At 40.7% G+C, this 23645-nt stretch overlaps 1 protein-coding gene across 3 annotated transcripts in view; it reads left to right on the top strand.

The window, feature by feature from the left end:
- The window catches only part of MYO1B (myosin IB), a 193063-nt gene that overhangs the window by 117748 nt on the left and 51670 nt on the right, over positions 1-23645 (top strand). For all 3 annotated transcript variants that reach the window (XM_065930935.1, XM_065930933.1, XM_065930934.1), the window contains 5 exons: positions 2454-2517; positions 14431-14529; positions 16906-17009; positions 19125-19272; positions 19548-19666. In XM_065930935.1, coding sequence (XP_065787007.1) covers positions 2454-2517; positions 14431-14529; positions 16906-17009; positions 19125-19272; positions 19548-19666 — 534 coding nt within the window. The remainder of the gene's footprint in view (positions 1-2453; positions 2518-14430; positions 14530-16905; positions 17010-19124; positions 19273-19547; positions 19667-23645) is intronic.

Raw genomic sequence — 23645 nt, 5'->3', positions numbered from 1 at the left:
ACCTATTTTGAAGAAGCTTAGAGGCTAGTCAGGAAAATGGACATGTCTGAAAATAATTACAACACAGAAACTAGTAAGTTTCCCATGAAAAGTACAGATGAAGTGTTAGGGAAGACTCAAGAAGCTGGAGCAGTCCGGGGCAGGGACAGTCCTGAGTGGGTCCACAGGATTTAAAGAAGCCAAATTCGAGTGGTGAGCCCAAGGAGCTGGCACTATAGCATGAGGATCTGAGGGGAGAAGCCAGTGTGGACCTGCATTTGCCAGAGTTCATGGCCAGGCCAGAGGTTCTGTGAATGGAGCCGTGGAGCAGAGCACTGGGAAGATGGGTCTGAGCCCCAGCTGGAGGGCCGGGGGAAGCAGGGTCGGGGGCTCAGACTTGGTTGTGTAGTCTGCGGGAAGCCCCTGGTTGTTTGTGAGCAGTCTGGTGACAGGATCAGAACCGAGCCTTGGGGACGCCATCAGCTTGGCGTCAGCTGGGTTCTCAGTGCTGTCCTGGAGTTGAGCCCTGGTCGGTTTCCATTTCCCTTCTCCACGGGGTTTACTCACTTCAAAGCTCCTGTTCTTTATTCTCAGCTGATGGTCTCATGCCTGCCTCACAGAAATCGTCTTCCAGGCTCACAGACCCACTTAGCCCCACTCCTTGACACCTCGCAGTCCCGGTGTCAGCTCACACATGCTCCTGTCTCTCGCTCGTCCCTCCTGCTCTCTAGCTCTGTCTCCTCCTGTGCCCAGGGAGCACCTGCCATGAAAGGCATCTTGTCTCATCTGGTCAACCCTGACTCTTGTGAAGTTGCTCTTTCTCCCTCCTTGATGCCTGCTTTGGCTCCGGGGTCCCCGTGTCTCCTGCAGAGCACTGCTCTTGGTTGCCTGGATCTCAGCCTGGACTTTGGAATTCTTGACCCCAATCTTCTTTACTTTCTACTTCCCACTGCAGCCTGTCATTGTGACTCCCTTCATAGCTCTCAACTCCGTTCAGTTTCCTCCTTTGCTACTCCAGCTGCAAACTACCGTTTCTCCCCACATGCTGTCACCTCTGCCAGTTAGATCCTTTGCAGTCCATTCTACACAGCCAGAATGATCTTAGAGAGAGGCAAGTCTGATCACGGCATCCTTGTTGAGGAACCTTGAAGGACAAGACTTTTGTGTCAGGAGAAAATGTTGGTGTCATGATGTTCTGGCTTCCCTTGCCATCCTCATGGGTGCCAGTCCTTAAGCCTGCTCCTCGCTGACCCCCGAGCTCCTGCCTGCCTGACCTCCCCTGGTACTTCATCTCTGAGTCGGGGCAGATCTCCCACACCGTCCCCCGTGCCCTGTTCTTTGTGTACGGCACCATGACCCACTGTACGATGCAGCCCTGTACGTGATTATGTCCCGTTTATGTCCCAGTTCCCCCAAGGCTGTAAGTTCCTTGAGGGCAGGAGCTATGCCTTGCTTTCCCCTGTGTCTACGTTAGTATCTAGGAGATGCTTGATAGACATTTTTATAATGAGTAAGTGAAGACTTAGGCCAGATGACCCATGACAATGAAGAAAAAGGCAGGGGAGCATTCACGATCTAATAAAAAGTCACAAATTGCATCATTGATTGTGTGCCATGTGATCGTGTTTCTTCTCCTTTACCATTATTTTGAAGAATAGAATTAATTCTCTGGGAGGATTATTTATAAACCATAGATCTGACTAAGGTAGAACATGAAACAAAACCAGACTACTTATTAGATCAACACACGCTTTTCCAAATGAAAAACAGCCGTCAGGGTTATTCTGATATATTTGTTACTCTTTCACCAGATGATTCAAGATTTTTCTCTACAAATCATGGTATAAGAGACTCCACGTGTATTCCTGTGTGTTTGAGATTCCATCTATATAGTGTAATACTATATAATGGGTTATATATTGCTATATAATCTAGATTAAAAGCCAAAAAGAGTAATAATGATCAGCCTTTGATTGTGAGGTGGTCACACCACATAATTGTGCATTTGATTTGAGTAGATGTAAAAACAGAACTTTAGTGTTCCATTTTACCCACCATCCAGTATGTTTGAAATGTCTAGTCATGGCTTAAAACATACTTTGCCTGTAAAACTGAATTAATTTATATTCCTAGCTAGAGCATATGCAAGGAATACTTTTTTTTTTCTGGTTTTCACTTTTGGATTGAATACACACACCATTAAGAGCTTTGAAGCACATATCTGAAATGGAAAAGTCTTATAATGGTTGAGAAAATGTGTTCTTAAATTAGCAATGAGATATGTTCAGTTTGAGCTAATGGAGTATTCAGTATGAGTTATTTATGGAGGCATGTTGTTTTGCATCATGGCTACATAGACTATGTCCTTCTTAATTATATTTAAACCAATGTATAAAGGGCTGATTATACTATGTTTTAAGATACAGACTGAATATTTTGAGGTGAACTTAACTCACAAATTCTTTCTTTTGCAGGGCAAATATATGGATATTGAATTTGACTTTAAAGGCGATCCACTAGGAGGAGTGATAAGTAACTGTGAGTATTTTAAAGAAGCTCAGAATAGTAAAATATATATTAATATATAAATAGAATCAAAAGGCGATCCACTGGGAGGAGTGATAAGTAACTGAGTATTTTAAAGAAGTTCAGAATAGTAAAATATATATTAATATATAAATAGAATAATTTAGATACTTGGGTCTTTAAGAAACAGCTATGAGAATACATTTCCTGTTCTTACATTTATATTTTTAACCTATGCATTTTAGATTGTTTTTATAATATTTAATTTCCAAGTCTTTTTTAAAAGATCAAAGTCATTGCCTTTGAGAAACTTTTTAGAAGTCTGCTAAAGAAATAAATATTAGTCCAACTGTATTTTATATTCTATAGACAATCCAGTAATAAAAAAGATTCTTCAACAGTTGTTTTCTTTAACAAAATTATGGTTAAAAGAAAACATAAATAATAATTGATTTTAATAACTTTTGGGGATAACATTTATCTGATAGAATGAGAAAAACCTGTTCAGGTTTTAAGAAATTTTGTCTTTAGTGAATTTAGATAATTGAAATGTGATACACCTGTTAGGTAGAGACAGATTTATTTAGTTTTCTTTAGTCATGATTTGTGATTGTAGTGAAACATTCTCTCAAAGGTAAAAAAAAAGGAACAAAATCAGGTCAGGTCTACTCAACAGCCCCAGGTGCAGAGTTTTCTCAGGGGCGCAGTGGTCAGTACCTGTTGTCAATGAGGCCCCTTCATCCACGCTTCGGAACTGTCCTGATGTCTCTGCTCATGTCTGTTTCATCTGATTTGTTTGGGACGTGTAAGATGACAACTCAGGGTGTGTGCCCATCCAGTGGGAGTCACAGCCTGTCTACCCTCTTGTTTTTTTGAGGGCCAGACTGCTGAGCCACCCCACCTCTCCACCTTCCCCTGGCTCTTCACTGCCCTAAGATGCTATTGGGATTGTTAGAATGAAAACAGTCTAAGCGTATACCAGACAAAAAGCAAATTGACTCAGCTATCTGAAGCACTGCCTTTTGTTATAGTAGTGGCATTCTTTCTCCAAATGAAATTTTACTCCAAATATGAAACAGATAGAACAAGGCCTGATCTGGTTAAAGAAGATATGAGTTGCCAGAATCCCTAGACCCCCAGGTGGCCCCTGAGGTCTTCCTGACAAACTCTAGATCCAGAGGAATGCCATTTGATTCCAAAGTGAGTGTTTTTAAATTTGGGCACACCGTGCAGCTGAATTTTTAAAAAACATTTAAAACTATAATTCATGAGTAAATTTCTAGGGCTAGAGTTTTTTCATCTTGGAAACAATAGAACTGACTTGGATGAATTCCATGGTTCTTCCCATTTCTACCATTTATAGTTTTTAAATAACTTAATTTTTAAATTTAGTTTGTGTGCCATCCATTGGAATTATCCATATTTTCAAAAATGTATTGTTACTGAGGAAACTTCTTGAAGAGGAAGATTTAATCTGAAGTGAAATTGGCTAGGGTGGTGCTACTTATGTTAAATGATTTTAAATGTCAAATAAGGACGCAGAAGTACTCATGCAAACCATTTATGATGCCACCAAAAGCAAATGATTACAACCCTGCCAGGTTTCCTAGGCAGGCTTCCTTCACGACGCATGCCAGTTGGTGAGCTGTACAGGAAAGGGTAGCCTCAATTGTAAGAAATGATTACCTTTTATTCTGAAAGACAGTTATGACACTTGCATTTTATAAGAGAAATTAGCTCTAGTTATTAATTGAATAGCACACTATTTTTAAAATGAGAATAAATGAACTCTTTTTATTATAGAACATTCTGAGATGACTGAACCTATGTTACTCTTGAGGACTCTAGAAAAATATTTAAGGATGACTTAGATTGCAAGTATTAGAAAATCACTTGGGTTTTACATTTTGAAGTTTCAAATTTCAAACAGAAATGTCTTCCTGTCCCTAGTTCTTGTAGTATCCATGGAGAATAAATAGTAAACACTCAGTTCATTTCCAATGAAAATTAATATATCATCATGAATGGATTTCAGATGGTCTCTGTTACCATTTGTTCCCACTATGAAATTATATTGAAGTTTGTGGTAGTGGGAACACCCTGGTATTTTAGAGTATCCTTTGCTTTGGAAAGGAGAGGGAAACATTAGTGGTGAGAGCAGGAAATTTCACCCAGTATAGACAGAGGACTGACTCATAGGTGGCCACAGGGAGCTGCTGCCTGCTATCTTAAAGGGGGTAGAAAGCCTTGGGTAAACCCACTCTTGTTCTCACCAAGCTGCCAAAAGTTAGCTTCTTGTACCCAGAAAAGAAGACAAGATTTACCATTTTGTTCCGTTCAGTTCAGTCGCTCAGTTGTGTCCAACTCTTTGTGACCCCATGGACTGCAGCACGCCAGGCCTCCCTGTCCATCTCCAACTCCTGGAGTTTACCCAAACTCATGTCTGTTGAGTCGGTGATGCCATCCAACCATCTCATCCTCTGTCATCCCCTTCTCCTCCTGCCTTCAGTCTTTCCCCGCATCAGGGTCTTTTCAAATGAGTCAGCTCTTCGCATCAGGTGGCCAAAGTATTGGAGTTTCAGCTTCAACATCAGCCCTTCCAATGAATATTTAGGACTGATCTCCTTCAGGATGGACTGGTTGGATCTTCTTGCAGTCCAAGGGACTCTCAAGAGTCCTCTCCAGCACCACAGTTCAAAAGCATCAATTCTTCAGCTGTCAGCTTTCTTTATAGTCCAACTCTCATATCTATACATGACTACTGGAAAAACCATAGCTGTAACTAGTTGGACCTTTGTTGGCAAAGTAGTGTCTCTGCTTTTTAATATGCTGTCAAGGTTGGTCATAGCTTTTCTTGCAAGGAGTAAGCATCTTTTAATTTCATGGCTGCAGTCACCATCTGCAGTGATTTTGGAGCCCCCCAAAATAAAGCCAGCCACTGTTTCCACTGTTTCCCCATCCAATTGCTATGAAGTGATGGGACCGGATACCATGGTCTTAGTTAAAAGAAGATAAGATTTGCTGTTTTGTAGGAAGTCTATATTGCTTGCTTTGTTAGCAGCCAGCTAGTAAAAGTGTAAGTTGCTTTGGCTGTAATTATTACCTTGAAAACGTCATAGGATCTCTTGAGCCCACAGGAAGGGGGGGGGGGGAAGCCCAATAACTTACCCTATCTTTCTAAGAGAGTTTGTACTGTAAAACTTGTCTTCAGCTCATTTGAAAGCTATGTGTTTCTGAGGTTAGTGTCATTAGGAGAGAGGTATTACAAAAATAGAAAATGGCAAACATTTACTTAAGTAGACAAGATAAAATATGGATGCACATCCAGATTTTTGGCTGATGTGAAGTACTGTTTCTCCTATTTTGTTAATACTTGTAGATCTCATAAAATTTATACATTTACATTCGAGGATTTTGGACCTAATGTTATGAACTTAAAATGTTTGGAAATCTGTTGCTTTTATTAATAATCATAGATACTTGTTTATAGTTATGGCACTAAAAGGCAATTCAGACTGTGCAGACAATATGTTACACGTCTCAAGGGATTTTATTTCCTAAAAGAAGAATAGCATATAGATGTATTGGGTAGGCCAAAAAGTTCATTTGGGCTTTTCCATAAGACTTTACAGGAAAACCTGAACAAACTTTTCGGTAATCCAATACTAAGAAGAAGCCTCAAGATTTCAAGTGTGCATATATACCTGAGAGAACTGCAAGGATGGGAGACAAGACTGTCCCATTCACAGCAATGTATCAGGAGCCTAGGGTGATACCTGTCACACAGTTCAGTTCAGTCCAGTCGCTCAGTCGTGTCCGACTCTTTGTGACCCCATGAATCGCAGCACTCCAGGCCTCCCTGTCCATCACCAACTCCCGGAGTCTACCCGAACCCATGTCCATTGAATCGATGATGCCATCCAACCATCTCATCCTCTGTCGTCCCTTTCTCCTCCTCCCTCAATGTTTCCCAGCATCAGGGTCTTTTCAAATGAGTCAGCTCTTTGCATCAGGTGGCCAAAGTATTGGAGTTTCAGCTTCAACATCAGTCCTACCAATGAATATTCAGGACTGATCTCCTTTAGGATGGACTGGTTGGATCTCCTTGCAGTCCAAGGGACTCTCAGGAGTCCTCCTCCCCAACACCACAGTTCAAAAGCGTCAATTCTTCAGCTCTCAGCTTTCTTTGTAGTCCAACTCTCACATCCATACATGACTGCTGGAAAAACCATAGCCTTGACTAGATGGACCTTTGTTGACAAAGTAATGTCTCTGGTTTTTAATATGCTGTCTAGACTGGTCATAACTTTCCTTCCAAGGAGTAAGCGTCTTTTAATTTCATGGCTGCAATCGCCATCTGCAGTGATTTTGGAGTCCAGAAAAATAAAGTCAGCCACTGTTTGCACTGTTTCTCCATCTATTTGCCATTAAGTGATGGGACCGGATGCCATGATCTTTGTTTTCTGAAGTCACACAGTAGGTGCTCAGTAAATGCTGGAGACGAGGATGGAATTAGTTAAATATAGGCAGGCTCTGTGTTGTCCTGCTATATTATTTGGGGCACATTCATTAGCTTACTTATGCAGCTCTCAGTGATTTATCATGTGGGTGCCGATGTCTAAACAAAAAGACAAGATTACCTAATTCTCTGTGCCTTCATTTCTTTATCTTTGAAATGAAGGTAATAGGGTTGATGTCATAGAATTGTGATGAGTTGTGAATAATTTGTTCACATCCAAAGCGCTTGTAACAGCGCATGTAGTAAGCACTCAGTGAACGTTAGCTTCTTTTCATTATACTTATTTGTTGATGGTCTCTAGCACCCAGACCAGTATATGCCCTATAATAACAGAGGCTTAGTTTGTATGGTTGCTGAATGACAATAACTAAAATAGTGTCTGATGTTTATTATATAGTTGTTGAATTAACTAATCATGTAAGTACCTAGTGTACATCAAGTACAATTTGACATAGAGAAATTTATTGAATAATAAAGCTGCTCCTTCATTGGATAATTTTATCTGAAAGTTCTATGCTAATCATTTAAAAATACTTTTTCTAAATCCCAGAAAGGCTAACAGAGTTGTTGATAATCAAACTTCCTCTGTTGCTGATATCTGTTCAGGTTGAAAGAAGTAATGCAATCCTGTGATTATGAATGAAAGCAAATGTTGAAGTTGGTGTGTGGTCCTGTTATGATTACTGCCCAGTAAACCACCCCAGGCTTAGTGGAGTAAAACAACGCCCTGTCATATGCTCCTGGATTCTGTGGGTGAAGAATTCAGATGGAGTCAGCAGAGCTGGCTTGTCACCACCGCATATGGAACTCCAGCTGCATAGACTTCCCCAGTGTTGGGGAAGATTTACACAAATGGTGGGGTCACAGTCCTCTGGAGTCTTTGTCATTCACGTATCAGGCTCCTGGGCTGGGATCATTCAAGGACTAGGCTCAGAGCCTAACCCAGGGACTAGACTGAGAGCCATCTACGTGTGGCCATGGGTGGTTTGGGCTTCTCACAGCAGGCCGGCTAGATTCTGAGAGGGAGTACCCCGAAAGGGTAACATACCGACCGACCACGTTCTGAAAGAACCAGGAAGAAGCCTGAGGAACCTAGGAAATGGTACAGTGTTACTTTGACTCTCTTAAGTCCGTGTAGACATAAGTTTGCTCAGTTTCAGTGCTGGGGGATGTGGATTCCACCTCTCAGTGGGAAGAGTGTGGAAAGAATTGGTGACCAGTTTATTTTAAATAGCCTAAACCCAGTAGATGGTTTGTAGAAATGGCCACAACAGTTTTTTTAGCTTGGATCCACCCTCTGGGGTAGTTCCTTCCCTCAGTGACATGAGGCTTGGCCGTGAGGTTTGTTTTGGTCAGTGGGACAGTTCACAAGCATGGCGCCCTGACAGACTCGAGAATTGGTTCTGTGCTGGGACTTGTCCTCTCTCGCTTCTCTGGGGAACTCTCTCATCACCGTCATGTGCATGAGCCTGGGCGAGTCAGCTGGGTGATGAGAGACACATGGAGTGAACCAGCAGGCATGTGAGTTGAGACCATCTTAGGTCAGCCAGCTGCCATCCAACCTGGGTTAGATCAGAAGAGCTACAAAGCTACCTCTCAGACTCAAGAGTTAATAAATGATATTGGTCCAAGCTGGTAGGTTTTGGGGCCTTTACTGTGCAGCGGAAAGTAAATAACTAAGACAGAAGTCTAAGAGGTAATGTGCTTTCCCCACACGGTTTGGAAACACATGAGAAATAGGCATAGGAATCAAGCTGGAGAGAAGGCAGCTTTGTTACTGTAGAGGCAAGGTGGAAGAAAGTGATTTGGTTTATCACCAAGGGGATGCTGGTAGTCCTCGGGCAGGCGGGCGGGTATCCACAGCACTGAGCAGCGCCTGGGGGTGGGGCTGACTGCACAGCTATACACTCATGCCCGTTTCTTCTCCAGACTTCGCTGCTCAGAGGTGCATTTCCTCCCGCCAAGTGGAAGAGTGACTGAGGGTCTGCGGGGCTGGGGAGTTAATCGCAGAAAATCCTTCCACATGAACTCAGAAAGCAAGAATAAATGCCCACCTTACTCACTGGAAAGATGGGGGGGGGGGGATGAGTAGAAGGAATTGCTTTGAATGCCTTTTCTTTTACATTTCTTTTGAATTTTTGATGCAGTTAATTTATGTGCTATCTCATGGCATGCTGTTTACTCCATATGTGTAGCACACTCACGCCATTTTGTAGCATATGGAATATAATTTTACTCTTTTTAAATTGTTTGAGATTTATAGCTTTTTTTCTTCCTTTTACATTATACCTTTGGCTTAATTGATGATGAGTGGGTGATTGGGAGCAGAACTGCTTGTTACAACACTTCCTAAAGGAATCTTGAATCTGCTTTGTTTTCTGGTGTGTGTGTGTGTGTGTGTGTGTGTGTGTGTGTCATCAACGTCTGTTTTTATAAATAAATAGAGTCTATTTTTAATCTGTCATCTTTAGGGTCAAAATTCATCAAAAAAACTGAGGCAGTACATCACCTAGTTTATAATTCAAGGCTGGACTTTTTTAGCACTTTGACATTTAACACCCCTACAGAAGACAGAAATAATCCACCACTGGTTGTGAAGTATCTGTAGCAATAAAGCTGAAATTTCAGAGAGCAGTTCTGTTCCTCTGTAATGGATGGCTTTGTATAAAAGTAGATGCTTTGTCTCATTTTTACTTTGGTATTCTTTCTTATATAAAAATATGTTTACCATGAAAAGAAAAGACTGCATGTTTATCATGAAATAAGACTACATACCAATACTATAGAAGAAATCAGATGTTCACATATGTCTAAATTAATTTCAGATTAAGAAATGATTTGGTAATTTCACAATTTGTATGGAAATACAAAAAACCTCGAATAGCCAAAGTAATCTTGAGAAAGAAGAATGGAACTGGAGGAATCAACCTACCTGACTTCAGACTCTACTACAAAGCCACAGTCATCAAGACAGTATGGTACTGGCACAAAGACAGAAATATAGATCAATGGAACAGAATAGAAAGCCCAGAGATAAATTCACAAACTTATGGACACCTTATCTTTGACAAAGGAGGCAAGAATATACAATTGAAAAAAGACAACCTCTTTAACAAGTGGTGCTGGGAAAACTGGTCAACCACTTGTAAAAGAATGAAACTAGAACACTTTCTAACACCATACACAAAAATAAACTCAAAATGGATTAAAGATCTAAATGTAAGACCAGAAACTATAAAACTCCTAGAGGAGAACATAGGCAAAACACTCTCCGACATAAATCTCAGCAAGATCCTCTATGACCCACCTCCCAGAATATTGGAAATAAAAGCAAAAATAAACAAATGGGACCTAACGAAACTTAAAAGCTTCTGCACTACAAAGGAAACTATAAGTAAGGTGAAAAGACAACCCTCAGATTGGGAGAAAATAATAGCAAATGAGGAAACAGACAAAGGATTAATCTCAAAAATATACAAGCAACTCCTACAGCTCAATTCCAGAAAAATAAACGACCCAATCAGAAAATGGGCCAAAGAACTAAACAGACATTTCTCCAAAGAAGACATACAGATGGCTAACAAACACATGAAAAGATGCTCAACATCACTCATTATTAGAGAAATGCAAATCAAAACCACAATGAGGTACCATTACACGCCAGTCAGGATGGCTGCTATCCAAAAGTCTACAAGCAATAAATGCTGGAGAGGGTGTGGAGAAAAGGGAACCCTCTTACACTGTTGGTGGGAATGCAAACTAGTACAGCCACTATGGAGAACAGTGTGGAGATTTCTTAAAAAACTGGAAATAGAACTGCCATATGACCCAGCAATACCACCTCTGGGCATACACACCGAGGAAACCAGATCTGAAAGAGACACGTGCACCCCAATGTTCATCGCAGCACTGTTTATAATAGCCAGGACATGGAAGCAACCTAGATGCCCATCAGCAGACGAATGGATAAGGAAGCTGTGGTACATATACACCATGGAATATTACTCAGCTGTTAAAAAGAATTCATTTGAATCAGTTCTAATGAGATGGATGAAACTGGAGCCCATTATACAGAGTGAAGTAAGCCAGAAAGATAAAGAACATTACAGCATACTAACACATATATATGGAATTTAGAAAGATGGTAATGATAACCCTATATGCAAAACAGAAAAAGAGACCCAGAAGTACAGAACAGACTTCTGAACTCTGTGGGAGAAGGTGAGGGTGGGATGTTTCAAAAGAACAGCATGTATATTATCTATGATGAAACAGATCACCAGCCCAGGTGGGATGCATGAGACAAGTGCTCAAGCCTGGTGCACTGGGAGGACCCAGAGGAATCGGGTGGAGAGGGAGGTGGGAGGGGGGATCGGGATGGGGAATACGTGTAACTCTATGACTGATTCATGTCAATGTATGACAAAACCCACTGAAATGTTGTGAAGTAATTAGCCTCCAACTAATAAAAAAAAATTAAAAAAAAAAAAAAAAAGAAAACATAAAAAAAAATGATTTGGGATTTATTAGGATAGTGTGTATAATAATAAGATAATGTGGATTAGATATTTCATTAATTTTATTTCAGGGTTGGGCATCAAATTTTAGATTCAGATATATAGACACACGAGTAATTTTTCAGTTATTAGATAAACTTTAAATTTGTATTAGGAAAAAAATCCGTGGCAAAAATGTGTAAGTGCTATATATATGGAACCAGATTCTAGTAAAAACCCTGTAGTTAATTAGGTAGATAATAAGGCACATTTTCTTAGTATTTCAAACCCCAAGTTGGTTTTTTATGTGCAGACACTGAGAACCCTTTCACAACTTTTAATGCAACATGTCCAGCTATCTTTGGTACTGATTTATCACTTTAGGATTCTGACTTTTGAGTTAGAACTTTAAGCTGATTTCCTAAAGGTGAAAATGCTGCATGGAGGTGGAGGTATAGGAAAAATTGTCATGCCAGGTGTTTGAGGGCTTTTAAAGTCTGGGACATGTAGCCACACAGAAGTCTGTGTGAGATCCGGGCTGAGAGAGCCCTGGGGTGAACACCCATGTCTGCTTTATTTTACTATAATACAGTGCACAGGGAGTGATTTGTAAGAAGATATTTGCCCCATCTTTTTTACTTTAAAGCTTGTCTTTAGTGAAACTACCTAATTGTCAATCTTGAGGGTTATGTTGTATATTTCCAAAAATATACTGTAGAGTTGATTTTAGAATATATACCTCAGTGTATGAACACACATTTGTTCATAATCCAAGTTTTTCATTGAAATTACCATCAGTTATGCCCAGTAACTCACTGGTTATTTGGCATTTTTTCTTCAGGGATGGTGATCCAAGGCAGCAGAGTCCATATGGAGATAAATGTTGTTACTTAGGTGGCAGGCCCTTAATTACTGCTAACTGTATCATTTCACTTTAGGGAAGGGACATAGATCCTTTGGAAAGCCGTGTGTGTACGTTTGTGTGCACACATGCACACGTGCACATACATTTGCTCTGTTATGTCCATCTCTTTGTGACCCTATGGCCTGTAGCCTACCAGGCTTCTCTGCCCATGGAATTTTCCAGGCAAGAATAGTGGAGTGGGTTGCCATTTCCTATTCCAGGGGATCTTCCTGACCCAGGGATTGAACCTGTGTCTCTTGGGTCTCCTGCATTGGCAGGCCTATTCTTTACCACTGTTGTACCTGGGAAGTCCTCAATGCCACTCAGTTTTTTCATAATGTGTATCTGTGGAGAGGAGCAGGGCTCGTTGTCATTCCTGCCTTTCAAGCAAATCAGGCAAAGCTGATTCTTTATAAGCTTTAATCAAGATCTTGGACCATTTCTTTTTTTTTTTTTTTCCCCAGGAAGAGAGATTATACATAAAGTAAAGAAACTTTGATCCTGCTATCTAATCCTTCATCTGTTATGCTCCAAGTAATGCGAAATTTCTGTCAACTTTATGTATCCTCTTAACCCATCTCTGCATCCTTACAAACAGCCTTATGTATTTGGAGCACCCTAGGGTGTCCCTGTTCATTGAATCTACACTTTTTAACTCTCCCTAAACTCCTCCTCTTGTGTTGGTAAGGTTTCCAGCAATACAAATTAAGAAGTTCAGTGAAAAGTCCCTGTGAAATTGTACACTGTACTCTTCTTTACTAATTTTTTGGATAATGTTTAGATTTTAGCCTGATGGTAAATCGAATGTGTCTGTTCTCTAGAATTAGTGCTCAATAATGGGATCACTGATGCATAATTTTTTAAATAAATCTGGCCTTTGACCACAGAACCCAGACCCTCCTTTCTGTTGCTGATCAGTGATAAACAGGACTCTAGGCAGGAATATTCTCTGCAGTTGTACTTGGCCACTCCCTGTTTCTGCCACGGTGGTGCCTTTCTGGTTGACTTGCTGGTATTCGTCCCTTCCTTTCTTCCTGTCTTCCTTTCTCGCTGTCTGCCTTCCTCCCTTCCTGAAAATTTGATAATGTGTCAGTTACAGCATGAAAAAATCATCCAGCATCAATGAAAGTATACTGTCAAATAACTCCAGATTCCATGAAATGAGAACCACCTTTCATTCTTTAAGACTTCAAGAGAGCAAAGAGGTTTGCTTCTCTTATGCCAGGTAGCACTGGGGTCAGATTGCTTGATTTCAAGTCCTTCTCAAGCACTTGGACTATCAGTTTTTTCATCTGTGAAGTTATACCTTACAAAATGATGAGGAGGATTCAATGAGATAATGTCTTTTATAGATGTCTTTTATATGCATTTAGCATAAAATATAAAAAATATTTAATAACTCTTCAGTGAATTCTTAACTGAATGGCTGCATTTCCTTCTTGGACTTGTAATACCACATATTGAAGAACCTAATGTCATCAGGTTGCGCTAGTGGTAAAGAGCTCTCCTGCCAGGGCAGGAGATGCAGGACACTCGGGCTTGATCCATGGGTTGGAAAGATCCCCTGGAGGGGATGGCAACCTACTCTGGTATTCATGCTTGGAGAATCCTATGGACAGAGGAGCCTGGCAGGCTACAGTCCATAGGATTGCAAGGAGTCGGATATGACTGAAGCAACTTAGCTTGCATGCAGTGTCATCATATATAAAATCAAGAGAACATTATTATACAAGCTGTGTTGTCTTTAATCAACTTGTTGATTGTATTGTTAAACTTATTTTGCATGTTCACTATTGTTCAACCAGAAGCTGATTTGTTTAATTTAGTGGTTTTAATTAGAGTTGTGCTTCTTCCTGATAGTAGAACTGAAAATGTAGCTTCTGTTATTACTTTATTAGTACAAGAGAGCAAATGAAAAAGAAAGTTGAGGGGGAAGAGAAAGAAGCACAGTGTATTCGAAAGTGAGATTAATACTGTATTATGATTTTGATTCTTTTTCTCTTTAGATCTTTTAGAGAAATCTCGAGTTGTTAAGCAGCCAAGAGGTGAAAGAAACTTTCATGTGTTTTATCAGCTGCTTTCTGGTGCCTCTGAAGAGCTTCTCAGTAAGTGCCTGTTTTTGTGTTTTAATTTAATTTTTACTGTTGCAGCATCGAAAGCAGAAGTGTCCCTTATGATTTTCCTCTTTTTCTCTTAAAATTTTTCCATGATTCCACTTGGAGGGAAGAACACGATGGGTTGGCTTCTACCACCTTGCACTCTTTGTTTGGTATCTATCTCTGTAGTACCCCACCAGGTACTGGAACATGTCTCAGATGAGTTGCTGAAAGAGCTGAAAGTTGGGGGAGGGACTCATTATCAATTTAAAAAAATAAAATGGAAGACTATAATTTGTGTCTCAGATGGGTTGCTAAATGAGCTAAAAGTTAGGGGAGGGGCTCATTATCTATTAAAAAAAATAAAATGGAAGAATATAATTAGTCCAGTTGGAGAGAAGTTAGCAGGGAGCAGTAGATGAGTATAATTATATAAAAACATACTACTCAGTGACAATTTAAAAATAGTGGAAAAGACATTTGCAACTGATACAGAGATAAAAATCTGACCTTTAGATATTTTAGAGAATTATTATAAGTCCATCAGGAGAGTATCCAATAATCAGTAACTAAGTGATGAAAAGTTTTGAACAAATAGTTTAAACAAAAAGAGCTATGGAAAGTCAACACACTTGGGGAAAAAATTACCCTCATACTCAGTTCAGTTCAGTTCAGTCGTTCAGTCATATCTGATGCTTTGCGACCCTGTGGACTGCAGCATGCCAGGCCTCCCTGTCTATCACCAACTCCTGGAGCCTGCTCAAACTCAAGCCCATTCAGTTGGTGATGCCATCCAACCATCTCATCCTCTGTCGTCCCCTTCTCTTCCCACCTTCAGTCTCCCAGCATTAGGGTCTTTTCCAGTGAGTCAGTTCTTCACATCATGTGGCCAAAGTATTGGAGTTTCAGCTTCAATATCAGTCTGTCCAATGACTATTCAGGACTGATCTCCTTTAGGATGGACTGGTTGGATCTCCTTGAAGTCCAGGGGACTCTCAAGAGTCATCTCCAACACCACAGTTCAAAAGCATCAATTCTTCAGACCTCAGCTTTCTTTATAGTCCAACTCTCACATCCATACGTGACTACTGGAAAAACCATAGCCTTGACTAGACAGACGGACCTTTGTAGGCAAAGTAATGTCTCTGCTTTTTAATATGCTGTCTAGGTTGGTCATAGCTTTTCTTCCAAAGAGCAAGTATCTTTTAATTTGATGGCTGCAGTCACCATCTGCAGTGATTTTGGAGCCCCCCAAAATGAAGTCTGTCACTGTTTCCATCATTTCCCCATCTATTTGCCATGAAGTGATGGGACAAGGTGTCATGATCTTAGTTTTCTGAATGTTGAGCTTAAGCGAACTTTTTCACTCTCCTCTTTTACTTTCATCGAGAGGCTCTTTAGTTCCTCTTCGCTGTCTTCCATGAGGGTAGTGTCATCTGCATATCTGAGGTTATTGATATTTCTCCTGGCAATCTTGATTCCAGCTTGTGCTTCATCCAGCCTGGCATTTCTCATGATGTACTCTGCATATAAGTTAAATAAGAAGGATGACAGTATACAGCCCTGATGTATTCCTTTCCCAATCTGGAACCTGTTGATCCATGTCCATTTCTGACTGTTGCTTCCTGACCTGCATACAGATTTCTCAGGAGGCAGGTCAAGTGGTCTGGTATTCCCATCTCTTGAAGAATTTTACACAGTTTGTTGTGATCCCCACAGTCAAAGGCTTTGGCGTAGTCAATAAAGCAGAAGTAGATGTTAATTATCAACAGATGTAAATTGAAGGAGCTCTGAAGTAGCCCCTGCACTACTTAGCTAAAGTTATTGAAGAGGATAAATCTGGCAGAGCTGTCAGGACTGATCTGCCTAGAGCCTCTGAGTATCACTTCAGAGTGAGGACTTTTTCCTGAGGGACTTTTGGCAAAGCAGAAGAAGTCATAAGATAATCAGACCCTGCTGCCCAGGCACACCACTTGTTGGATTACACCCCAATGGAATCATTCAAAAGAATGCAAAAAATATTTTGTGTGAAGATATTCATCACTGCCTTTTATTTATTATTACAAACTGGAGAAAATCCAAGTGTCCAACAGTGGGAGAATCACTAGACAGACATCATATGTTATAAGGAAATAGCACATTGAAGATAAATAATCAAAATATGGAAAGAGTCTGCGAAAAAAAAGTTTGAGATATGTACACATGATCAAGGTGATTTTGGGCAAATACTGTTCCTGATTATTTGAGTTGATGCCATTCATTCTTGTTCTTTTGGTTCAACGCATAGTATGAAAGTCTTTTTATCTGAAGGGGTAAAGAAATGAGATGTTAAAGATGATTAAATTTATTGAAGTAACTTACCAACTCGTATGTGTGATTCAATAGATAAGCTTAAACTTGAGCGGGATTTCAGCAGATATAACTACCTGGGTCTGGACTCGGCCAAAGTTAATGGAGTGGATGATGCAGCAAATTTCAGAACTGTTAGGGTAAGATGTAATGCTTTTATTACTCTTTAAAATGGGTAATGTTCTATTGCTCGTCAGAATTGTTAAAAGTTTAGATTTTTCTTTGATTCCTAACTCATGCTCCCAAAGGTTTTAGAATTATAGAATTTATTGTATTTTTATTAGTTTGCTATTTTACTAGCTCAATCGTCATATGGTGTTGAGAAGACCAGGCTTTATGGAGCAAGCAATTTTACTGTTTATCAAAAGGAGCCTCTTATCTATTTTGGGGTTTGACTTTTTATATTGTCCTGAAATTCCAAATGTATTTATAACCAATGCTCAGTAGTTAATTTCCACATGTGAAAACTGTCCTACAATCATGCTAAGTCAAATCTATTTTTCAGACAGAAAGTCATGTTTATATATAGTTTTTGAAAAACTCCTCCATAAAACAGAATAATTAGCATTTGTGTTCATTAGAAAAAAAAATTAGTTTAAATTAAATTCTGCTTTCTATGTTTCTGAGGCACTTGGAAAATTGCTTCTATTAGGAAGTGATCCCGATAACTGTTATTTACTTCCAGATGATACAGCTGCAATAGTGGCAGGGGTGGGAATAGGCTGGATTATAGATAAAATAAGATTGGAATCAGTTCATCTTTAGGGGTGAGTGAATATAACATGGGGTTCTTTTCCTGCTCTCTAGACTTGTATATGTTTGAAATTTTCTAGAGTGATAAATCTTATAGTACTCCCATTGCTGTGTAACCTAGTCATTATAAATAAATAGGCAGGTAGATTGATTGGGGTGGGGGGGAGTAAATAAGTAAGCAAGCAAACTGGGCTGTTCTCCAAAAAGAAAACGTTTCTTGAGAGTATCATTTTTTCTAAATTGTCTGAATAGCCTCATATGGAAGCCTGTTGATCCCTGGTCATGATTTTAAGTTTGGGACCAGTTCTGGGACTACTTTGATTGGCAAATCATTGGCACTCAATAAAAATTTATGACTGGACGGATGTTCCTTATTACCCATAGTTCCTGGAATTGAGCATTTCACCTTTGCAAACCACAGTCTTTCTCATATGTAAAATAAATGAGGAGGTTTTTTTGTACGGGATTATGTGAGGTTTTTTGCTTGTTTTTGTTTCTAGCAGCAGAACTCCAGTATGAAAACACACACACACCCAGACCCAGTATGAAAACACACACACACACACCCCCTCCCCACACACACACACACACACCCAGACACACACATACACACGCACACACACACACACACACACACACCCCACCCCTGCTGGTTAGAGTTGGAGTGGGAACCGAGGCTCAGCTCTCCACCTGCTCTCCTTCTATCTTCACACACACACACACACACACACACACACACACACACCCCACCCCCGCACCGAGGCTCAGCTCTCCACCTGCTCTCCTTCTATCTTCACACACACACACACACACACACACACACACACACACACACACACACACACACACACACACACACACCCCACCCCCGCTGGTTAGAGTTGGAGTGGGAACCGAGGCTCAGCTCTCCACCTGCTCTCCTTCTATCTTCACACACACACACACACACACACACACACACACACACACACCCCACCCCCGCTGGTTAGAGTTGGAGTGGGAACCAAGGCTCAGCTCTCCACCTGCTCTCCTTCTATCTTCACACACACACACATACACCCACACCCACACACACACACACACACCTACCCCCGAGGGCTCAGCTCTCCACCTTCTCTCCTTCTATCTACACACACACACACACACACACACTCACACACACACACACACACACACATCCGAGGGCTCAGCTCTCCACCATCTCTCCTTCTATCTTCCTCTTTGCCGCACCCCATGAAATACCCGAGGGCTCCTTGATTCAGAACTTCAAACCACTGAACAAGATAGAGCCCTGCATTGATTCTAATTCAGTTCATTCATTATTGGGTTGGCCACAAAGTTCATTCAGATTTTTCCATATGATGTTAGTTTTGCCTTTTGGAAAGTTTACTCTGGGACGCTTTGTCTTTTTGATTTTTTTTCAGAGGTGAATCTGTTTTATGATTTATTTTTTTAAATAATAGAGAACTGCAGACAGAAAACAGGTGCTTTTTCTCCCCCAGAATGCCATGCAGATCGTGGGTTTCATGGACCATGAAGCTGAGTCTGTGTTAGAGGTGGTGGCTGCGGTATTGAAGCTGGGGAACATTGAGTTCAAGCCCGAATCGCGAGTGAATGGCTTAGATGAAAGCAAGATCAAAGATAAAAACGGTAAGTTAGTGGAGGACGGGCCCTGTTGAACGAGACTGACTTTGAACTTCTGCCCAGTTTTTAATGTAGAAAGTAAAACTTGCTTTGAGTTGAAAAAACTATCTAGTGAAACTGAGCAGAAATGTAATTACAGCTCAGTCTGAAGTCTTTTGACTTATATCTTTTACACTGATTGGTTTGAAAATGATTTGGAAAGAATACTGTAAGCCTTGAAAGTGATTGATTATTAGCAGCAGATATGCAGTAACTCTTTGTGACCATTCTCCCCATAACAGAGTTAAAAGAAATTTGCGAACTGACCGGCATTGACCAGTCAGTTCTAGAGCGAGCTTTCAGCTTCCGGACGGTTGAGGCCAAGCAAGAGAAAGTTTCAACTACACTGAATGTGGCTCAGGTGGGTGAAACATAATGTCTGGAAGGGAGTTTTTATAAAGTCTTCAGAATCTTGTATAAGTGGAAACAAAAATTTTATTTTTCAGGCTATTATCCTGTCATATTATATTCTAGGCATTGTTTTAGGCACTAGGGGTACAGAGTAAACTAGACACACAAAGATGCCTGCCTTTGTGCAGCTTAAAATTTTGGCAGGAGGAGCCAGACAACGCAGTAGACCTAGAAAATTCACGCAGCAAGCTAGCAGGTGATAAGTGCAATGGACAAAGAGAAGAAAGTAGAGCACAGTAAGGGAGACCCATCGTGTTCGGGGCAGAGGGGTTGAGTGAGCTGAGAAATAGCTGGAGAGTTGTGAGCACAGGTGGTGTAATCTGCTTGTAAGGGGTCATTCTGGCTGCAGTGTAGACAGCAGAGTGTAAGGGACAGAGGGTGTCTTAGTCACTTTGGCTGTTATAACAGAATACTGTAGACTGGGTGGCTTAAACAAAAAACAGTTATTTTTCACAGTTGTTTTTCTTGAGGCTGAAAGGCTGAGATTAGAGTGCCAACACAGTTGAATTCGTGATGAGGGCCCTCTTCCTTATATACAGACACCTACCTTCTTACTGTGTCCTTACATGGCAGAGAGATGGAGTGAGCAAATGAGCTTTGGTGTCTTCATCCCCTTTTAAGGGTACCGGTCCTGTTATGGGGACTCCAGCCTCACCACCACATCTAAATCTAATTGCCTTCTCAAGTCCCTACCTCCAAATATCGTCACGCTGGGCCTTCAACATACGGGTTTGGGGGAGGGGAATACACATTCATAGCTCAGGAGCGTGCACGGTTGTGTGCTAACCCAGAGTCGACGGTGGCTTTTGAACCAGGTGGCGGCAGTGGAATGAGAAGTGTATTTTGAAGGAGGATGCAGGGGGGTAGGAGGGGGGTTCAGGATGGGGAACACATGTACACCCATGGCGGATTCATGTCAATGTATGGCAAAACCACTATAATACTGTAAAGTAATTAGCCTCCAATTAAAATAAATAAATTTATATTAAAAAAAAGGAAAAGGGATGCAGTAAGATTTGCTGATGTGTTGGTATGTGTGAGATAAAAGACAGAGAAGAGTCAAGGATGACTCTCAACATTTTTGGCCCAAGCACCATTATTGATTTGGAGAAGACAGCGGGGGGAGCTGGCTGTGGTTAAATGACCAGATTGGCTTCCCTGCCTTTCTTACTGTTCCCCCTCTACCCTCCACACTCAGGCCAGTGCAGTCTTTCTAAGACAAAAGTCTGACTTGCTTATGTCTTCTCTCCTTTGGTTCAAGGATGGATGAACAGGTGTATTCCGGCATGCTTGTATATGTAGGAGCTTATGTAGACCTTTTCAGTGTAAATCCTTTGTTCTATGGCTTAGACACTGTCCCACCAGTCACTGTTGATCTGGGCTAGAATTAAACGGTTAACTCAGAATTCTTCCCACTCAGGCTTGTTCTGTCTAGCTGTATTTTCATCCTCCTTGTAAGTAGCCTTAAGCATCTGTAAGACGTAGAGTGGGCCTAGTCTTTCTCTCTACTGCTCTCAGCCAGTCTTTCTTACTAACCCAAAACACATGCATGCTTTTAGCTTTCTTTCAACATTGATTTTTTATTTTAAGTGAACAGTTTTGACTATGAAAATACTATACCTTTATAATTATGTAAATTGAGGTGTAACAATCCTTTTCTAGCTATAACTGCTATATGTCCTTCTTCCTAAGTTACTACCGCTGCTACGATGTCTGTCCTTGTCCACCTCACTCATTCAAAGTCAGATGGTGAGTCAAGAAAAAATTGGTTGAAAGCCCACACAGTGGAAGCCTCGGTGTAGACCATTAGTAGGGACATAAGGGATTAAAGAGGATTTTTGGAGAATATGATTTCTGAGCCAGTCTTTGAAGGATTTAGATGTATAAAGAATGGACGAAATGGTATTTCGAAAAGAAAAGTGTGAGAGGAGCCAGGTTTGGAGTACATAGCAGAAAAGAGTTGATCAGGCTTGGTTAAGGCTATAAACATGTAAAGAGGATTCAGAGCTATATGGCTAGAAATGATGTCAGAGTGGATTGTATGCAACAGTGGTTCTCTCGAACTTGAGGGTGCATGAGAATCACCTGGAGGGTTTCTCAGACACAGTTTGCAGGTCATACCCCCTGGAATGTTTGGTTCAGTAGGTCTGAGGTAGGATGGGAGAATTTGCATTTCTAACAAATTTCCAGGTGATGCTGCTGCTGCTACTGTCCACCCCGAGGTCCCATTTTGAGAATATTTCAATACCCAGAGTGGGGATGGTGAAGTATATACTGATACGATGAGAAAATATCTGTTTAAGAGGCCCTTTAGGAATATTTCATATATATTATATACATAAGGATGTATTTTTGTCTTTTTAGTGTGTGTTTTATTCTTGCTTTTTAATCATCCTGTACAGAAATCAGAACCAGGTGCCTCTTAACATTTATAATCTTGAGTCACCTTGCATCACTGGGTAGAACTTTCCCCCATTCTTTTAACCATTGGCATAAAAGAATTGGCTTGAGATCTTAGATTATTCAGCTTCTTATTCTAGTTTTTGTTGTTGTTGTTGTTGTAGAGTTCAGAGAGTTTGTTTCTGCCAATCTCATGGCCTAAAAGATTTTGATTCCTACAAGATGTGATTTGTTTTATTACCTTTTCCTCATAGCTTCAATTCTTGGGCCCCATTATCGTCTTTACTGCCCTACGCCTCATTTTCCCCAAGGCATTTAGATCTTTCTCCAGTTGGAATGACTAATATTGAAATAGCAGAAACTCAAGTCAGAGTCATTATTCAGCTTCTACCACATACTTGGTCCTTGGCTCCCAGAGTCCCTATCATCTGACCCTAAATGACTTCTCTCAGTTTATTCCCTGATAGTTTCTAAATGCCATACTTATTTCTACCTGGGGCCTTTGTTCCTGCTTATCCATGTCATTGCTAATTCCTTCTGCTGTCTAGATGGTCCTTGAACTGTACCTCATCTCGGAAGCCTTCCGTGATCATAAGGCCCTGATTATTCCTTCTCTGAACTCATTTTTCTCCTGCAAACTCCCCTGGAACTTGCCCTTTGATTGTTTGATGTCCCATATTCCTCTCTAAGCTCCCAGAAGGTGGGCCCCATGCCCACGCATCTCTGTGTCTCCACTTGCCCTACTGTCCTGGGTCACGCCTGATACTGGACATCATCATGGAAGCATATTCCTCCTGGGGTTTTTCTCTAAGAGCTTCATCAGCTGCAGAAACTGTCTTGTCATTCGTGCTAGAATCTGAGATGGCGAGGCTGTGCACTCCGTCTTCCCTCGTTTCTGCACACCTTACTCATGATCCGTATGTGGGAATGAGCCTTCCTGTGGAGGACATTACTGTGGAGATGAGGTGGCACAGTCAGACCCAAGAAGCTACAGGTAGCAGGCTGACAACCGTGAGGCCAGATGCAGCTCAGTCGGTGTGTTTTATTTGATGAATATTTGAGGGAAGAGTAGTTTTGGCTTATTTCTTTTCTTGTGTTAACTTACTTTTTAAATTTTGAATTTGAGTGCCTTTAACCTGGAATGCAGCCTCCAGCTTCCTTGGACCCTGCTATTTCCCATTGATTTCTATTGTGCAGTCCCTGAAAGCATCTGAGTTTGAGACTTTTAAATAAGTATTTGAACAAAACAAGGACGATTAAGATTGTCAGTGGTTACACTTTAAAAAATATAAAGCAGTTTACCAGAATAAGTTGTCACTATTCATTCAGTTGCATACTGAAACAGTGGTTTGTTTATAGCAAGTTGCATACAGTTAGGAGAGCTGGATGATGTGATGATGAAATAGAGTCTGTTTATAAATAAGTAGTGTTTGGAAATGACTTGAACTTATAGGAGGAAAGGGGAAAGGATTAAGAAAGAATTATCTAGGTTTATGAGGCCATAGAAGAGGATGAGGACACTTCAAGAT

The sequence above is a fragment of the Muntiacus reevesi genome, chromosome 3 (assembly GCF_963930625.1).
Source record: "Muntiacus reevesi chromosome 3, mMunRee1.1, whole genome shotgun sequence".
Taxonomy (NCBI): Eukaryota; Metazoa; Chordata; class Mammalia; order Artiodactyla; family Cervidae; genus Muntiacus; species Muntiacus reevesi.
This window is presented reverse-complemented; position numbering and strand designations above follow the sequence as displayed.